The 16,787-nt window shown below is 39.9% G+C and overlaps 1 protein-coding gene across 1 annotated transcript; it reads left to right on the top strand.

Moving 5' to 3' along the window:
- The first annotated feature begins 6,194 nt into the window (after positions 1-6,194).
- Positions 6,195-7,604, top strand: LOC142165073 (zinc finger BED domain-containing protein RICESLEEPER 2-like). Its single transcript, XM_075223707.1, has one exon. It carries the CDS (start codon positions 6,195-6,197, stop codon positions 7,602-7,604), a length of 1,410 nt encoding a protein of 469 aa, XP_075079808.1.
- The last annotated feature ends 9,183 nt before the right edge of the window (positions 7,605-16,787 follow it).

Genomic DNA, 16,787 nt, shown 5'->3' with positions numbered 1-16,787 from the left:
ACTGAATATTCACAACGTTTTCGTAGTTAAAACAAAAGATAGGAATTAAACTAGTCAAGCTTTAATTAATAAGGTTTAATTAACTTCGCTACTTCATAGAATTACACTTATTTGGCAATTATCTTTAATAAGGATAATTCTTCAAACCAAAGAAATTAATCCTCCGAAGCCTTTGATCACATCAAATTACGTATTTAAGTTACGTACGGATCACAATGTAAAACATTTTATACTTTATGTAATTTTACCAACCATAACAAAGCATTTACATATTTTTTAGTCAACCCCTGACGGATTCATACTTGATATAAAGCTATATATAATTTCGTTTCGAATAACTTGATAAAGTAAAGGTCTTTACGTTAATGTATGCAAGTTAATCTAGCTTAACTTTATTAACACAGTTTGGCATCATCATGACGTCAACATAAGCAATAATTTGAGCTTCAATTTTTTAGTTCTCATTTTGGATATCTTGTAATCGAGCAAGTGAGGCGTGGGTGGAAGAAAAAGTAGTAATGGCCCATAAACAAAGATTAATACAGTGAGGTCAAAGGAATAAAAAGGTGAAAGTTGTGGGCTTTCTCGAATAATATCTTTAAATCAAGACTCATTTAGTTAACTTAGTTAATAGTAATCAATATGATGGTTTTTGGATAAGTTAAGTAGGAAATGAGAGAAAAAATGGGTCGTTGTAGCTGCTACTCACTTTCTTTCTATTCTTTAGAATCTTTTATCTCCAATTGTCTAGTGGGTGGGGGTAGGAGAAAATATTTAACAGATGATTTGTGGAATCCCCCAAAGTACCTCCCACCTGGAAATTGAGAATAAAGAAATTCTGCAGGAATACATACTGAAATAATGACTTCAAATTTATTCGGTACCTATATTATAGGTGGGAGGTAACAAATATTCGGTGGAACTGTTCGAGGTACGTACAAGCTAATTCAGACTACGTTTTCAAAAGCTTTCTGTCAAATCGGTTCCTATTTCAATCCGTGCTGGACCAATCGATTTACCAATAATTAAGTCTTCAGTCAACTAGTGGAATACATAACATCAACCTGGGAGCATTAGCCGATCTGGTCTAATTTTTTTAACCCGATCCATGTATATAATGAAGTAGAGTACCTTATTTCTTTTTATCAGGAGCACATATACAAATGGATAAAAATAGAAAAATTCAACAGGAATACATAGTGAAACAATGAGTTCAATTTTACTGATATTAGTTGTAACTGAACTTCATCTGGAACAAAAAACACTAAATCAGAATTGTTATCTCGCACTTTTGAGTTGGGCATGCGGGTCGAGTTGAGTATCACGCTCTATCCACAAATGGGCGGACAGTTTGAGCGTACTATTCAAATTTTGGAGGACATGTTGCGAGCATATTCTATGGATTTCGGAGATCAATGGGACCAATTTTTACCTCCAGTAGAGTTCTCCTACAACAACTATCAGTCAAGCATCCAGATGGCTCCATACGAGGCCTTATATGGGAGGCGATGTCGTTCTTTGGTTGGATGGTTTGAGCCCGATGAGGCTAAATTGTAGGGCCAAATTTGGTCCGTGATGCTTTGAAAAAAGTTTAAGGTGATTCAGGAACGACTTCGTACAGCTCAGTCCATGCAAAAGAGTTATGCGCACGAAAGGTTCGAGATGCGGCTTACATAGAAGGTAAGAAGGTTCATCTCCGAATGTCGCCTATGAAGGGTGTGATGCGGTTTGAGAAGAAGCGCATGAACCTGAGGTTTATTGGCCCATTTGAGATTTTTGAGAGAGTTGAGGAGGTTGCTAGTAGGCTTGCATTGACTCCTAGCCTAGCAGGGGTACATCCGGTACTTCACTTTTCCTTGCTTTGGAAGTACCCTGAGGATAGGTCACATGTTTTAGACTTCAACATGGTGCAGCTTGATGAGGATTTGACATATGAGGAAGAGTTAGTGGCTATTCTAGACCGGCAGGTTCGAAAGTTGAGATCTAGGAGTTTTCCTTCTGTGAAAGTGCATTGGAGAAATCAGCTGATTGAGGAGGTTATGTAGGAGTCTCGAGTCCGATATGAGTAGTAGATTCCTACACCTTTTACCAGTCCATGTAGATTTCTATGTTCGTTAGAGGGCGAATGTTTCTTTTAGAGGTGGAGAATATGACGATCTGATAGGCTGTTTTGAGTAATATCTCCTTTTTCTATGTTACGAGACCTTCCATAGTTTTATTTGATGATTTATGACTTGCGAGCATGGTCCGTATCGTTTTTCGGAAAGCTTATATGTAAAAAATTTTAAAAAATAATTTTTGGCTTTAAAACAACTTGAGTTGACCACAGTCAATGTTTTTGACAAATGACATCGGATCGGTATTTTGACGATTCATATAGGTTCGTATGATTTTTTGGACTTGTACACATATTTGTTTAGGGTCCCAGGTGACCCGAGGGCATTTCAGCGTTTTATGTGAAAAGTTAAAAGGAGTTCCAAGGTTAAAAACCTTGAGTTTTGATGATCATTCTTGATATTTAATGTTATTTTAATGATTTGAGATAACGAACGAGTTTGTATGATATTATTGTACTTGTGTGAATGATCGGATTAGATATATAGACTTCCTGCAGATCTCACATTTGTGAAGTATTGCTCGCAAATGTGAGCATAGCTTTTGTGAGTGATGGTTTGTATTTGCGAGAGGGGCTAGGATTGGGCACTTTGTATTTGCGAAGTCTGAGTCGCTTTTGCGATATGGGGGATTATCGCATTTGCGACTATTGTGTCACATTTGAGACACTGGGCATTATAGAGCAGCTTCGCAATGGCTCGCATTTGCTATGTAGGGGACCTTCGCAAATGCGGAGGTAATGTTGCATCCACAATAAATGCATGATTGTGGCACTAATCGCTTTTACTATCAGTGGTTCGCATTTGCGGGTATCGCAATTGCAAACAAGAGTTCGTAAATTGCGACATCTACGGTCGGGTAAATATGGGAATTTTAGAACTTAGCTAATTTTACACCATTTTTCAACCCTAAAATCTATAGAGGCAATTCTTGAAAAGGAATTTCTTCCCAAATTTATTAATAAGCAATTTTAACTTGTTTTTAATCTAGCTCAATTACTTTTTTCATGAATTGTATCATCAAATCTATGAATTTCAAGGTAGAAATTAGGAGTTTCGGGTAGAATTTAGGAATTTTATAAAATTAAAATTTAGACCTCGAATTGAGGTTGAATTTTGAAACAAATCATATATTTAGGCTCAGGGGTGAATGAGTAATCGTGATTTGGTCTTAATCTCGGGTTTCGACCACGTGGGCTCGGGTTGACTTTTTATTGACCTTTTCAATTATGTTAAACAGTTGAAGTACTTCGGACAAGATCCATGTCCAGGGAAGATCCATCCCTCAATATTATTAGTCACGCTCATTAGGGGTGCGTACAGACTCCGGAGGGGCTCCTAAAGATCAAGTTCTATCACAAATCAATATAACCACTGCGGCGTGCAGCCCGATCCCAAAACTATCACTCATAATCAGGCTCTCGGCCTCACTTAGTCATCAATCTCTCTAGTCTCACTCACTGGATCACAATATCATGAAAACTAGCTCGAAACAATGATATGATGTATCAATATATAACAACTGAGACTGAGATATGATATGAAATGTATGTATATGACTAAGTACATAATATCAGTGAAATTAGTGAGTTGATAGCAAGAAACGACCACTAGGGATTCCAACAGTACTGGCATAAAGCCTAAACATGATATCTAGCATGATTTCCAACTCAATTACTTTATCATATAATGAAAACACGGATATCAACAAGATAGAGTCACTATACAATGCCATGGAATCAACTAGATCATAATTCTCATGGTTCACACCCACACGCCTGTCACTTGGCATGTGTGTCAACTCAATACCAATCACATAACACATAATCTGGGGTTTCGAACCCTCAAAACCAAGTTTGAAAGCCTTACTTACCTCAAACCGAGCAAATCTCTACTCCAAAATGTCTTTGCCTCTTAAATCGGTCTCCAAACGTCCTGAATCTAGCCACAAGTAGTACAACACAATCAATATAGGCTAAAGGGATCAATTCCACAAGAAAAGTACTAAATCATAGCCAAAATCCGAAATCGGCTCGAACCCGGCCCCCAATCCCATGCCTCAAAATCTGGAAAAAGTCAAAAATCCGAAAGCCTATTCACTCACGAGTCTAACCATACCAAATTTATCAAAAACCGACACCATTTGGTCATCTAAAACCCCAAAATTCACTCTCCAAATCCCTTTCCCTCAATCCCCAAATTTCACCTCAAAAACTCACCAACTAGGTGTAAAATCAGTGGGGAAATATCATTATTAAAGATAAATGGGCACAAAGAGCTTACCTCAGTATTCCCTTAGAAAATCTCCTCAAAAATCCCTGAAGTTCGAGCTCAAAGTGATGAAAATGATGAAAAATCTTGAAGTCTCCTATTTATATTTTCTGCCACACAAAATCGCACCTGCAACCTAATTTTCGCACCTGCCGAATTCACTTAAACCCACTGGGCTCGCACCTGCGCTCTTGGTCTCACACATGCGGAGTCGCTTCTGCGGCCCTTCGTTCGCTTCTGCGGAAATGACCAAGCTCCCCTCTTCTGCATCTGCTAGGGGTGGACATATATCAGTTCGAACCGAAAAAACCGACCGAACCAAAATTTTTTTAATTTCGGTTTCGGTTATTCGATTTTTTCGGTCGATTTCAAATTAAAATTTTTAAAATTCATTTTTTCGGTTCGGTCGTCAGTTATTGATTTATTTTTTTCGGTTAACCGAAAAACCGAATTATTAGTACATGGATTCTTTAAAATATATATTCCATACTTATATAGGCTAAGGCCCAATTTTAAGTTCCATAAAAATCAGCCCATCCCAAACCCAAATGCCCAAAATCCAAATACGCTAGGGTCCTTCTCAGTTCACTCATCAGCTCCTTTTCTTTTCCCATTCTTAGGCTAGGGCTTTTCTTTCTCCCTTCTCTTCTCAATTCTCTCTATCGGCAGTTCCTCCCCCCAAATATGCTAGGGCTTCCATTGATACACTGGTGGTTTTCCCAAATACGCTAGGGATCTGTCATTGTCGTCAAATTTCTTGTGGCGGTAAGCTTAATTTTTGTTATATTTCGCTCATTTCTTCTTTTTTGTGTTCTCTACTCCTCGCCTATCTTCTCTTCTTTCTATCGTTTCAGTTTATTTTTTATTTATTTTTTCTGCTAAAAGTTTGTATTTAAAGACTTAAAGGTGCATGCAACATATATATTGTTGAAAGAAGTCTTGACTCTTGAATGTGATGTCCATTTTCTTGTAATATTTGTTGGTTTCAGTGTTGTTGAGAGGTTCTAACTTGTTATTAAAACAATAAAAGCTCACTGCTCAGTATTTTATTGTTATGCTTGTATTCTTTTTTGAAGATGGAAGAAAATGGAAGTAGGGTAAGCGAAACCTGCGAAGGTGGGGGTTCAAATGATAGCATACCTAATACTGAAGGTCTCAGTCCAGACAGTCCTGATGAAGCTCCAAAGAAAAGGAAAGCGATGCAACCTAGATCTGATGCTTGGAAATATTTTGAGAAGTATGATGATCCTAGTGGAGCTAAAAGAGCAAAATGTAACTACTGTCAAAAAACTTATGCTGCTGCTACGAAAGGTAATGGTACTACATCAATGAACAAGCATCTCACTAAGTGCCCCAAAATGCCCCGTAGCATGGAAAATAGTCAAACACAAATCAGTTTTCTACTAGCTTCAAATGGGGCAAATGAAGGGGTGCTTACCACTTGGAAATTTGATCAAGCACTTAGTAGGAGAGCTTTAGCTCAAATGATAATTTTGGATGAACTGCCATTTAGTTTTGTTGAAAAGGAAGGATTTAAGAAGTTTATGGGAGACACAATGCCTCAATTTCAAATTCCTTCTCGTAGAACATTGACAAGAGATTGTTATGAACTTTATTGTGAACAAAGACATAATTTGAAGAAGTCCTTCAATGAAGCACGTCCTAAAATCTGTCTTACAACAGATACTTGGACTTCTATACAAAGAATAAACTATATGTGTCTTACTGCTCACTTTATTGACAGGAGATTGGAAATTGCATAAAAGGATAATAAACTTTTGTCCTATCTCTAGTCATAAGGGTGATGATATGGCATCGGCAATTACTAATTGCTTGCTTGATTGGGGGTTGGAAAATGTATTTACTATAACTGTAGATAATGCTAGTTCCAATGATGTCACAGTAAGAGAAGTGTCTAAACAATTGACTACTTGGGGAACTAATATAATGAATGGTAAACACCTGCATGTTAGATGTATGGCTCACATACTTAATCTCATTGTACAAGATGGGTTGAAAGAAATTGGTGTTTCTATCAAGAGAGTTAGACAAGCTGTGAGATACATTAGACAATCTCCCGCTAGGATTAGAAAGTTTAAAGAATGTTGTGAATCTCAAAAGTTAACTTCCAAGAGATCATTATGCTTAGATGTTTCAACTCGATGGAACTCTACATACATGATGTTAGACACAACACAACAATTTGAGCTTGCCTTTGACAAATATAGTTTCTTTGATATTGGATTGTTGTATCATCTTCGTACCTATGTATGTGAAGATGGAACTAGTGCATGTGATCTCACAAGTGCTGACTGGGATAATGTGAGAACAATGGTAAAATTTCTTGAAGCTTTTTATTTGCTTACTTTGAGGGTCTCTGGTTCTATTTATGTCACTTCCAATGTGCATTTTGTTGAAATTTGTGAGCTTGATCTTATTTTGAAAGAGTGGATGGAATATGAAGATACTAGTTTGAAAGAAATGGCAAAAAAAATCAAAGAAAAATTTGCCAAGTATTGGGGTGAACCTGAAAAAATAAACAAGATGATCTTTATTACATCAATTTTGGATCCTCGTAACAAGCTTGAATATGTTCCTTTTGCAATTGTGAGGATGTTTGGAGAAAAAGAAGGGGAAAAAATGATTTTAGAGGTGAAATATTATATGGATTCTTTGTTTGATTATTATGTAAAAAAAAATTCAATAGGAACATCATCTGCTTCATCTAGAAACACAACAACTACTGTCAGTGGTTATGGTAGCTTTTTGAAAAGAGGAACAATGAGAACAAAATTGGAATTTGAGAAACATAAGGAAGTGACCGGAGGTTTAGGTACTAAATCAGAGTTAGAAAGATATCTTGCTGAAGATCTTGAGCCTAAAACAGATGACTTTAAAATCTTAAAGTGGTGGAAAATCAATGAGCCAAGATTTCCCATTCTTGCGGAGATGGCATGTGATGTATTAGCCATTTCTATTTCAAGTGTTGCATCTGAATGTGCATTCAGCACGGGAGGTCGCATTCTTGACTCGTTCAGGAGTTCGTTGACGCCTAAACTGGTGCAATCTCTTATTTGTCTTCAAGATTGGCTTAGAAGTGAACCTATTCCTATTAAAGTTGAGGAAGACTTGGAGTATCTGGAACAACTAGAACTTGGTAATTATTTTGTGTTTTGCCTTTATTATATTACAAATAGTTTACTTAACACTGATGCATGACAAAGTTTTCTTCAATATTTTCCTTAGATCTGGCTAATAGTGCAAAAGATTCAACTATTATTGACATATAGTTGCAACATGTACCATGTGTGGTAAGTTGATAGCCTTCTGTATATTTGAAGATATAACATTGATATACTTTATTATAAATCAATTGTGTTTTTGACCTATAATTATGTCTTTTGTTGCAAAGGTTTGATCATGGCGCCTAAATGGAAGTGATGCTGCAGTAAATAGACTTCACTTGTTTCATGCTACTTAATGTAATTATTTCTCTGATTTTGAGACTTCAGCATCATGAAAAGTTTCTAACTTTTGGATTACTCTTTTGGTTATGTAATATGCTTGTATTAAACAATGGCAGCAAAGTAGCATAGATTCTAAGTTTTTTGTTCTCTCATGGCTGTAAGCAGTGGCAGCAAAGCAGCATAGCTCTTTTGGTTTTTTGGTTGTGTAATGTAGTGCTCTTTTGGTTGTAACTACTAACTACTCCCTACTCCCTAGTTTATATTTATTTTGTATGATTGTGGGATCTTGTATGGACCAAGTAGAGGTGTAATTAGCAGCATCCTTTGGTTATGTACTTATGTTTGTTAGCAGCATCAATTGTAAGGTCTCTTTTTATTAGGATGATTTGAGTAACATGGAACTCATACCAGATTTTTGTTACCAGATTTGAGTAACAGGGAACTCATACCAGATTGAGAAATCAATGTTTAAATTGATGTAATAAATTGCTCCTTTTTCGGTCATCTCATTCCCAGTTCAAAAAATCCAGGCTTAGACTGAACTTTATAAAATTGGGCCTAGTGTAGTAGTGTTTGTTATATATGGGCTTAGCCTACATATAGTTTATGATTATGTAAATAAAAGAACAGATTTATGACTTAACACATTCAAAAAGTCCAAAATTTTGGAAACAACCAACAAATTAGTCCAATTATTAAGCAGAATAAGCCCAGCCCAATATGATAATGTTCAAACCGAAAACCGACCCAAAATAAACCGAACTGAAATTAAAAAAACGAACTGAACTGAACTTATTTCAGTTCGGTTTCGATTATCATATTTACAAAACCGAAAACCAAATAACCGAACCAAATTTCTTCAAACCGAACCGAACCGACCGAACGCCCACCCCTAGCATCTGCGGCTCAACCTCGCATCCGCGGGCTTGCAGATGCGCTCTTTTTCTTGCACATGCGCCTCCTGCCTAGCTTAGCCTTAATTGCATCTGTGCCTATCCTGCCACACCTGCGGCATTGCACCTACGGCTAGACCCCTCGCAGGTGCGATTACACTAGCAACAACCAAACTTTAAACTAGTTCCGATAACCACCCGAAATCAACCCGAGGCCCTCGGCACCTTAACCAAATATACCAACAAGTCTTCTAACCCGATACGAGCTTAATCGAATCCTCAAATCACCTAAAACAGCATCAAAAGTATGAATTACACGCGGATTCAAGCCTAATGAACTTCGAAATTTTCCAAATTCTACAAACGATGTCAAAACCTATCAAATCACGTCCGATTGACCTTAAATTTTGCACACAAGTCATAAATTATACCACGGACCTAGTACAACTTCCAGAAATCCAATCTGACCCCGATATCAAAAAAATCCACTCCCGGTCAAGCTTTCCAAAATTCCAACTTTCGGCATTTCAAGCCTAATTCTACTACGGACCTCCAAAACACAATCCGGATGCGCTCGTAAGTCCAAAATCACCTAAAAAGCTAACAGAACCATTAAAATTCAAATCCAAGGTCATTTACAGATAAGTCAAAATCCGGGTCAATTTTTCCAACTTAAACTTTCAATTAAGAGACTAAGTGTCTCAGTTCATTCTGGAATCACTCCGGACCCGAACTAACTAACCTGGTAAGTCACATTACAGCAGTAGAACACAAAAGAAGCAGAAAATAGTGGAACAGGGTTACAACGCTTGAAATGACTGGTCAGGTCATTACATCCTCCCCCTCTTAAACAAACGTTCGTTCTCGAACATGTCTAAAAACATACCTGGAGCCTCAAATAGGTGTTGATATATGCTCCGCATCTCCTGCTCGGTCTCCCAAGTAGCCTCCTCTATGGGTTGACCTCTCCACTGCACTTTCACTAAATTTATATCCTTTGACCTCAACTTTCGAACCTGCCGCTCCAAAATAGCCACCGGCTCTACATTATAAGTCAAATCACCATCCAACTGAACCATGTTGAAATCCAAAACATGAGACAGATCGCCGATATACTTCTGGAGCATAGAAACTTGAAATACTGGATGCACACTCGACAAACTAGGCGGCAAGGAAAGTTTGTAAGCCACCTCCCCAATCCTCTAAAGTACCTCAAAAGGCCCAATGAACCGAGGGCTCAACTTGCCCTTCTTTCCAAACCTCATAACACCCTTCATAGGTGAAACCTTCAGCAGAACCTTCTCCCCAACCATGTAAGATACATCACGAACCTTCCTGTCGGCATAACTCTTTTGTCTTGACTGCGCCGTGCGAAGCCACTCCTAAATCGATTTAACCTTGTCCAAGACATCCTAAACCAAGTCAGTACCCAATAGCCTAGACTCACCCCGCTCAAACCAACCCACCGGAGATCTACACCACCTCCCATATAAAGTCTCATACGGAGCCATCAAAATACTCGACTGATAACTGTTGTTGTAAGCAAACTCCGCGAGCGACAAAACCTGGTCCCGTGAACCTCCGAAATCAATGACATATGTGCGCAGCATATCCTCCAAAATCTGAATAGTGCGCTCAGACTGTCCGTCCGTCTACAGGTGAAATTTTGTGCTCAACTCCACCTGAGTGCCCAACTCTCGCTGCACGGCTCTCTAAAACTGGGATGTAAACTGTATGCCTGTATCTGAAATGATGGAAACTGGAACACCATGCAGACGAACAATCTATCTAATGTAAATCTCAACGAACCGATCTGAAGAATAAGTAGTACTCACAGGAATGAAGTGCACGGACTTGGTCAGCCGATCCACAATCACCCAAATAGCTTCGAACTTCCTCGAAGTCCGTGGGAGCCCAACTACAAAATCCATGGTGATGCGCTCCCACTTCAACTTTGGAATCTCTATCTTCTACAACAATCCACCCGGTCTTTGATGCTCATATTTTACCTGCTAACAGTTGAGACACCGAGCTACAAACCCAACTATATCCTTTTTCATTCTCCTCTACCAATAGTGGTGCCTCAGGTCCTGGTACATCTTTGCTGCACCCGGATGGATGGAATTCCGCGAGCTGTGGGCCTCCTCAAGAATCAACTCCCGTAACACATCTACATTGGGTACACATATCCGGCTCTGTATCCTCAACACCTCATTATATCTGATAGTCACATCTCTGGCATCATCGTGCTGGACCTAATGAGGATCATCATACTGGCGCTCTCTGATGCGATCAAATAAGGAAGACCGAGAAACCAAACAAGCTAGAACCAGGCTGGGCTCCGAAATATCCAATCTCACCAACTGGTTGGCCAATGCCTGAACATCAACTGCAAGAGGTCTCTTCCCAACAGGAATGAATACAAGACTGCCTATACTCACTGCCTTCCTACTCAAGGCATTGGCCACAATATTGGCCTTCCCCGGATGATACAGAATAGTAATATCATAGTCCTTTAGCAGTTCCAACCATCTCCGCTGCCTCAAATTGAGATCCTTCTATTTGAACAAGTGCTGGAGGCTACGATGATCAATAAATACCTCATAAGACACACCATAGAAGTAGTGCATCCAAATCTTCAATGCGTGAACAATGGCATCCAACTCCAAATCATGAACATGATAGTTCTTCTCATGGGGCTTCAAATGGCACATAACATAAGCAATCACTCTACCCCCGCATCAAGACACACCTAATACCGATCCGAGAAGCATCTCAATATACTATATAAGAACCAGAAGCTGATGGTAGAACTAGAATTGGAGCTGTGGTCAAGGCAGTCTTGAGCTTCTGAAAGCTAGCCTCACACTCATCCGACCACCGGAAAGGAGCACCCTTTTGGGTCAATTTGGTCAAGGGTGATGCAATTGATGAGAAACCCCTACACAAACCGACGGTAATAACCAGCCAAACTAAGAAAGCTCCAAATCTCTGTAGCTGAGGACGGTCTGGGCCAACTCTGAACTGACTTTATCTTTTTCGGATCCACCTGAATACCCTCACTGGAAACCACTGCCCTAAGGACTCCACTGAACTGAGCCAAAACTCATACTTGAAGAACTTAGCATAAAGCTTCTCCTCCCTCAACTGCTGCAACATAATCTGCAAATTTTGGGCATGCTCTTCTTGGCTACGAGAGTACACCAGGATATCATCAATGAATATAATAACAAACGAGTCGAGATAAGTCTGAAATATGATGTTCATCAGATATATGAATGTTGCTGGGGCATTGGTCAGCCCAACAGACATCACAAGGAACTCATAAAGACCATAACGATCCTGAAAGTTATCTTAAGAATATCCGAGTCTCGAATCTTCAACTGGTGATACCTTGACCTCAAATCAATCTTGGAGAATACCCTCGCTCCCTGAAGATGGTCAAATAGATCATCAATACCCGGCAAAGTATACTTTTTTTTGATTGTGACTTTGTTCAACTACCTATAATTAATGCACACTCTCATAGAGCCATCCTTCTTCTTCACAAACAAAATAAGCACACCCCAAGGTGACACACTAGGCCTAATAAACCCCTTCTCAAGGAGTTCCTAAAGCTGCTCCTTTAACTCTTTCAACTCAGCCGGTGCCATATGGTATAGAAATAGAATGAGATCACGACACCAAGTCAATACCAAAGTCAATATTTCTGTCGGGTGGCATGCCCGGTAGGTCTGCAGGAAATACATCCGAAAATTCTCGTACCATCGGAACAAAATCAATAGTTGGGTCTCAGCACTAACATCCCTTACAAAGGCCAAATAAGATAAACAATCCTTCCCAACCATCGGCTGGGCCTTCAAGTATGAAATCACTTGGCTGGGGACATAATCTAAAGAACCTCGCCACTCATTTTGTGGCAACCACGGCATCGCCAGCGTCATAGTCTTAGAGTGACAGTCCAAAATAGAATGACATGGAGACAACCAATCCATTCCCAATATCACGTCAAAATCAACCATACTAAGCAGCAGAATATCAACTCTAGTCTCCAATCCCCAAATAGTTACTACACACGACTTATACACACGGTCCACAATAATAGTATCGCCCCTCGGAGTAGATACATGAATAGATGAAACTAAAACTCATGGGGCATATCCAGATAGTGAGCAAAATACAATGATACATATGAATAGGTGGAACTAGGGTCAAATAATACAGAAGCATCTCGGTAACACACAGAGATAATACCTCTGATCACTGTTCCTGAAGCAATAACATCTGGTCTGGTATGGAGTGCATAGAAATGGGCATGACCGCCACCTGATCGGCCTATCCCTCTAGGGTGACCCCTAGTTGACTGAGCTCCACCCCATGCTGGCTAGGTGGGTGTTAAAGTAACTGGTGCTGAAGTCGAAGGCTGAATCCTCTACCAAGATGAACCTCCCGTAAGGCGGGGATAATGCCTCTTGATATGACCCAAATCACCACACTCAAAGCAACCTCTCCCTGCAAATGGCGGTGGGAACTAAAGGGAGCCCCGAGCACTGGGATAACAGGTAAAAGGACCCGACATAGATGAAACCTGAGCTGATGGTGCATGAGACAAACTCTGAGCTAGAAGGGCACTGAGAGATGAGTGACCTTACTGAGAATTGTGAGAACCATGGTTAGATGATGCACCACGGTGAACTGGGCGAGCCATCTGAGCATGCCTGTAAAGACGACCCCTACTGTGGTGGAACTGACCTCCAGAAGGAACACCACAAAAACTACCTGATCCACGAGACCTTTTGGCCTCCCTCTCAAGAAATGTTAACAACCTCATCAAAAGTAGCACCAAACACCCTCTCTCTAGTCATAAGCACCCGCAACTGAAATGTGAGGCCATTAATGAACTTCCTGATCCTCTCTCTGTCAGTGGGAATTAGCCAAACCACATTATGGGACAACTTATAAAACATCATCTCGTACTGCATCATAGACATATTATCCTAACGCAACCTCTTGAACTGTCTGTGCAACTACTCTCTACGAGACTGCGACATATACTTCTCCAAGCTGATTGGGTGGTTGTACCAGCTACTTTATGTAATAATCACGCATGTGTCATATTGGGATTTTTTCCTAATATATAAAGGGGACCCTTGTCATTTTTGTAGAAGGATATTATTACGCACTACATCTAATACAAGAACTTTTTTTTCTCCCTAACTCAAACACACTCTCTGTTTGATCCTATTGCTTACATTTATCGTCTTGCTCAGATTTGTTCCATTTTTTTTAATTGTTCTTCATTTATTTCTCATTATTGGTCATAAAGATCCGCCATCAAATTCATCATAACTGTTAATCCTCCATCAACTTCCCTTAACCGGCCATCAGACTCAATATCGAGGCCCTGTATACGCAAGCTTGAGGCCCCAATTTCCAGCCATTCGGTTTGGATATTACATTGTCTACAAGATATTATCTTATTTTCTAATCTTTCACTTAGCATCTATTGCCTACCAACTAACATAAAATTAGATCACATATTTTTAGAACCACAAAATCAAATCTAATTGTTATTACTATTTTCAAGGTAGACAGTTTGGCGCCCACCGTGGGGCTAAGACTAATAGTGATTGTTTTCTTGCTGGTTTACTACATAGCACAAGTTATCTTTCACACTTTTTCTTGACCAAGAATCTTTGGTTTCAAGTCGAAATGTCTGACTCAGTAAACGCACATGACAATAACAGTATCGAAGACCGTGGAGAGTATGGTGCAGCTGTTCCAAGGTAATGGTGTACCACCACAAAACCTTGAGGTTGCACCAGAACCGATTCCCGTCGATATGGTCTCATGCAACACTCAACACATTGGCATAATTTCCCATACAAACAGGAGTATACACCGAGAAAATCAATAAGACATTCGGAAAAACCTCACCCGGGAAGAAAGAAAGGCAAACCGGGGAAGCGAAGTGGGAAAACCTAAGCACATCGTTCATATGATTATCGGGGGGACTTCCCTAGGGGCCCCTGATCAAGCAAATAAAGTTTTCTGTGGAAACGCAAGGGCAAACCCGGGGTCGCGCATCTAAGGACACCCTCGCGTTCAGTGAAGAAGACTTCGAGACTCTGTCTCAACCACACAACAATGTGTTGGTAATCTCATTTCTTTTAAATAACATCCAAATTAAACGTGTACTTATGGATCCAGGTAGCTCAGCCAACGTAATTAGATCAACGGTGGTAGAACAACTCGGATTACTCGATCAGGTCATACCTACCTCCCGAATCTTCAACGGCTTCAATATGGCCGGCGAAGCAACAGAAGGAGAGATCACCCTCCCGATTAACATATCCGATGCAATTCAAAATACCAGATTCCACGTCATTAAAGGTAACGCGAGGTACAATGCCTTGCTCGGTAGGCCATGGATACATAACATAAAGGCGGTCCCATCGACCCTGCATCAAATGATGAAGTTTCCTACAAAGTATGAAATAAAGATGATGTTTGGAGAGCAACATGCGACGAAGGAAATGTTTGCGGTCCATGAAGAGGTATAGAATTTGCACACTCCACCTCGGAAGAGTTGGAAAGCCAACAAACCCCCGAGGATGATGAAAAGGATTTCCTCTCTCCTAGAACCTTCATTGCCCCCGAAGAATCGGATGCAACAAAGTTGACCATTGAAGAACTGGAGCAAGCCGTATTGATCGAGCATCTCCCAGATTGGAAGGTATACCTGGGGATGGGATTAACCCCCAAACTCAGGAAAAAACTCATTCAATTTCTTATTAACAACATCGATTGCTTTACTCTGTCCCATTTAGACATGACAGGGATCCCACCGAAGATAACTACCCATCGGCTAAGTGTCGACCCCAGGTACAAAACGGGGAAGCAAAAATGAGACCCAGTCCGAGATAAAGCATGCATTTATCAAAGACGAGGTAACGAAGCTCCTTAAAATAAGTCCTATTTGGGATGTAAAATATCCCGAATGGCTGGCCAATGTGGTGGTAGTTCCCAAAAAGGGGAATAAACTAAGAATGTGTGTAGATTATAAAGATCTAAACAGGGCGTACCCAAAAGACTCGTTCCCACTGCCCAAAATCGACCGTTTGATAGACACCACGAACGTCCATGAAACCCTCACCTTTCTCGATGCCTATTCAGGGTATAATCAAATTTAGATGAGCCCCAAGGATAGAGAAAAGACTTTGTTCATCATGAAGTACGGTATGTACTGTTACAATGTAATGCCCTTCGGGCTAAAAAATGCAGAGGCCATATACCAACGCCTAGTTAATAAGATGTTCGAACATCAAATAGGCAAGTCCATGGAAGTTTATATTGATGATATGCTAGTTAAGTCCCTGTGCGCAGATGACCATTTGATTCATTTGCATGAAACATTCGACATCCTTAGAAGTTACAACATGAAACTCAATCCCGAGAAGTGTGCCTCTGAGGTAGCATCGGGAAAATTCTTAGGTTTTATGGTATCAAACAGAGGAATCAAGATCAACCTCGATAAAATCAAAGCCATCGAAGAAATTACGATAGTAAATAACATAAAGGTCGTGCAGTGGCTGACCAGGCGGATAGCAGCCTTGGGCATGTTTATATCAAGGTCGTCGGACAGAAATCACCATTTCTTCTCCTTGCTTAAAAAGAAAAAACAACTTCGAATGGACTCCAGAATGCCAACGTGCCTTGGAGGAGTTGAAGCGATACCTGACAAGCCCGCCTTTGCTCCATACCCCAAAAGAGGATGATACATTGTATTTATACCTGGCCGTATCCGAGATATCGGTAAGTGGTGTACTGGTTTGAGAAGAAAAAAGTATGCAATTTCCTATTTATTATGTAAGTCGGACCCTAGGTGGTGCCAAAACCAGGTATCTGCACCTGGAAAAACTAGCTCTTGCATTAATAAGTGTGTCTCGAAAATTGAAACCTTACTTCGAAAGCCATTATATTTGCGTTTTAACAACATATCCCCTTCAAAGTATATTGTATAAACCCGAATTGTCGGGCCG

Source organism: Nicotiana tabacum, chromosome 10 (genome assembly GCF_000715075.1).
Source record: "Nicotiana tabacum cultivar K326 chromosome 10, ASM71507v2, whole genome shotgun sequence".
NCBI lineage: Eukaryota > Viridiplantae > Streptophyta > Magnoliopsida > Solanales > Solanaceae > Nicotiana > Nicotiana tabacum.
Note: the sequence above shows the minus strand (reverse complement) of the source record. Positions and strands in the feature narration are given on the sequence as shown.

Excerpts from the sequence above, each read along its gene's own strand:
- LOC142165073 (XM_075223707.1), top strand. The coding sequence starts at position 6,195 with ATGGCATCGGCAATTACTAATTGCTTGCTTGATTGGGGGTTGGAAAAT.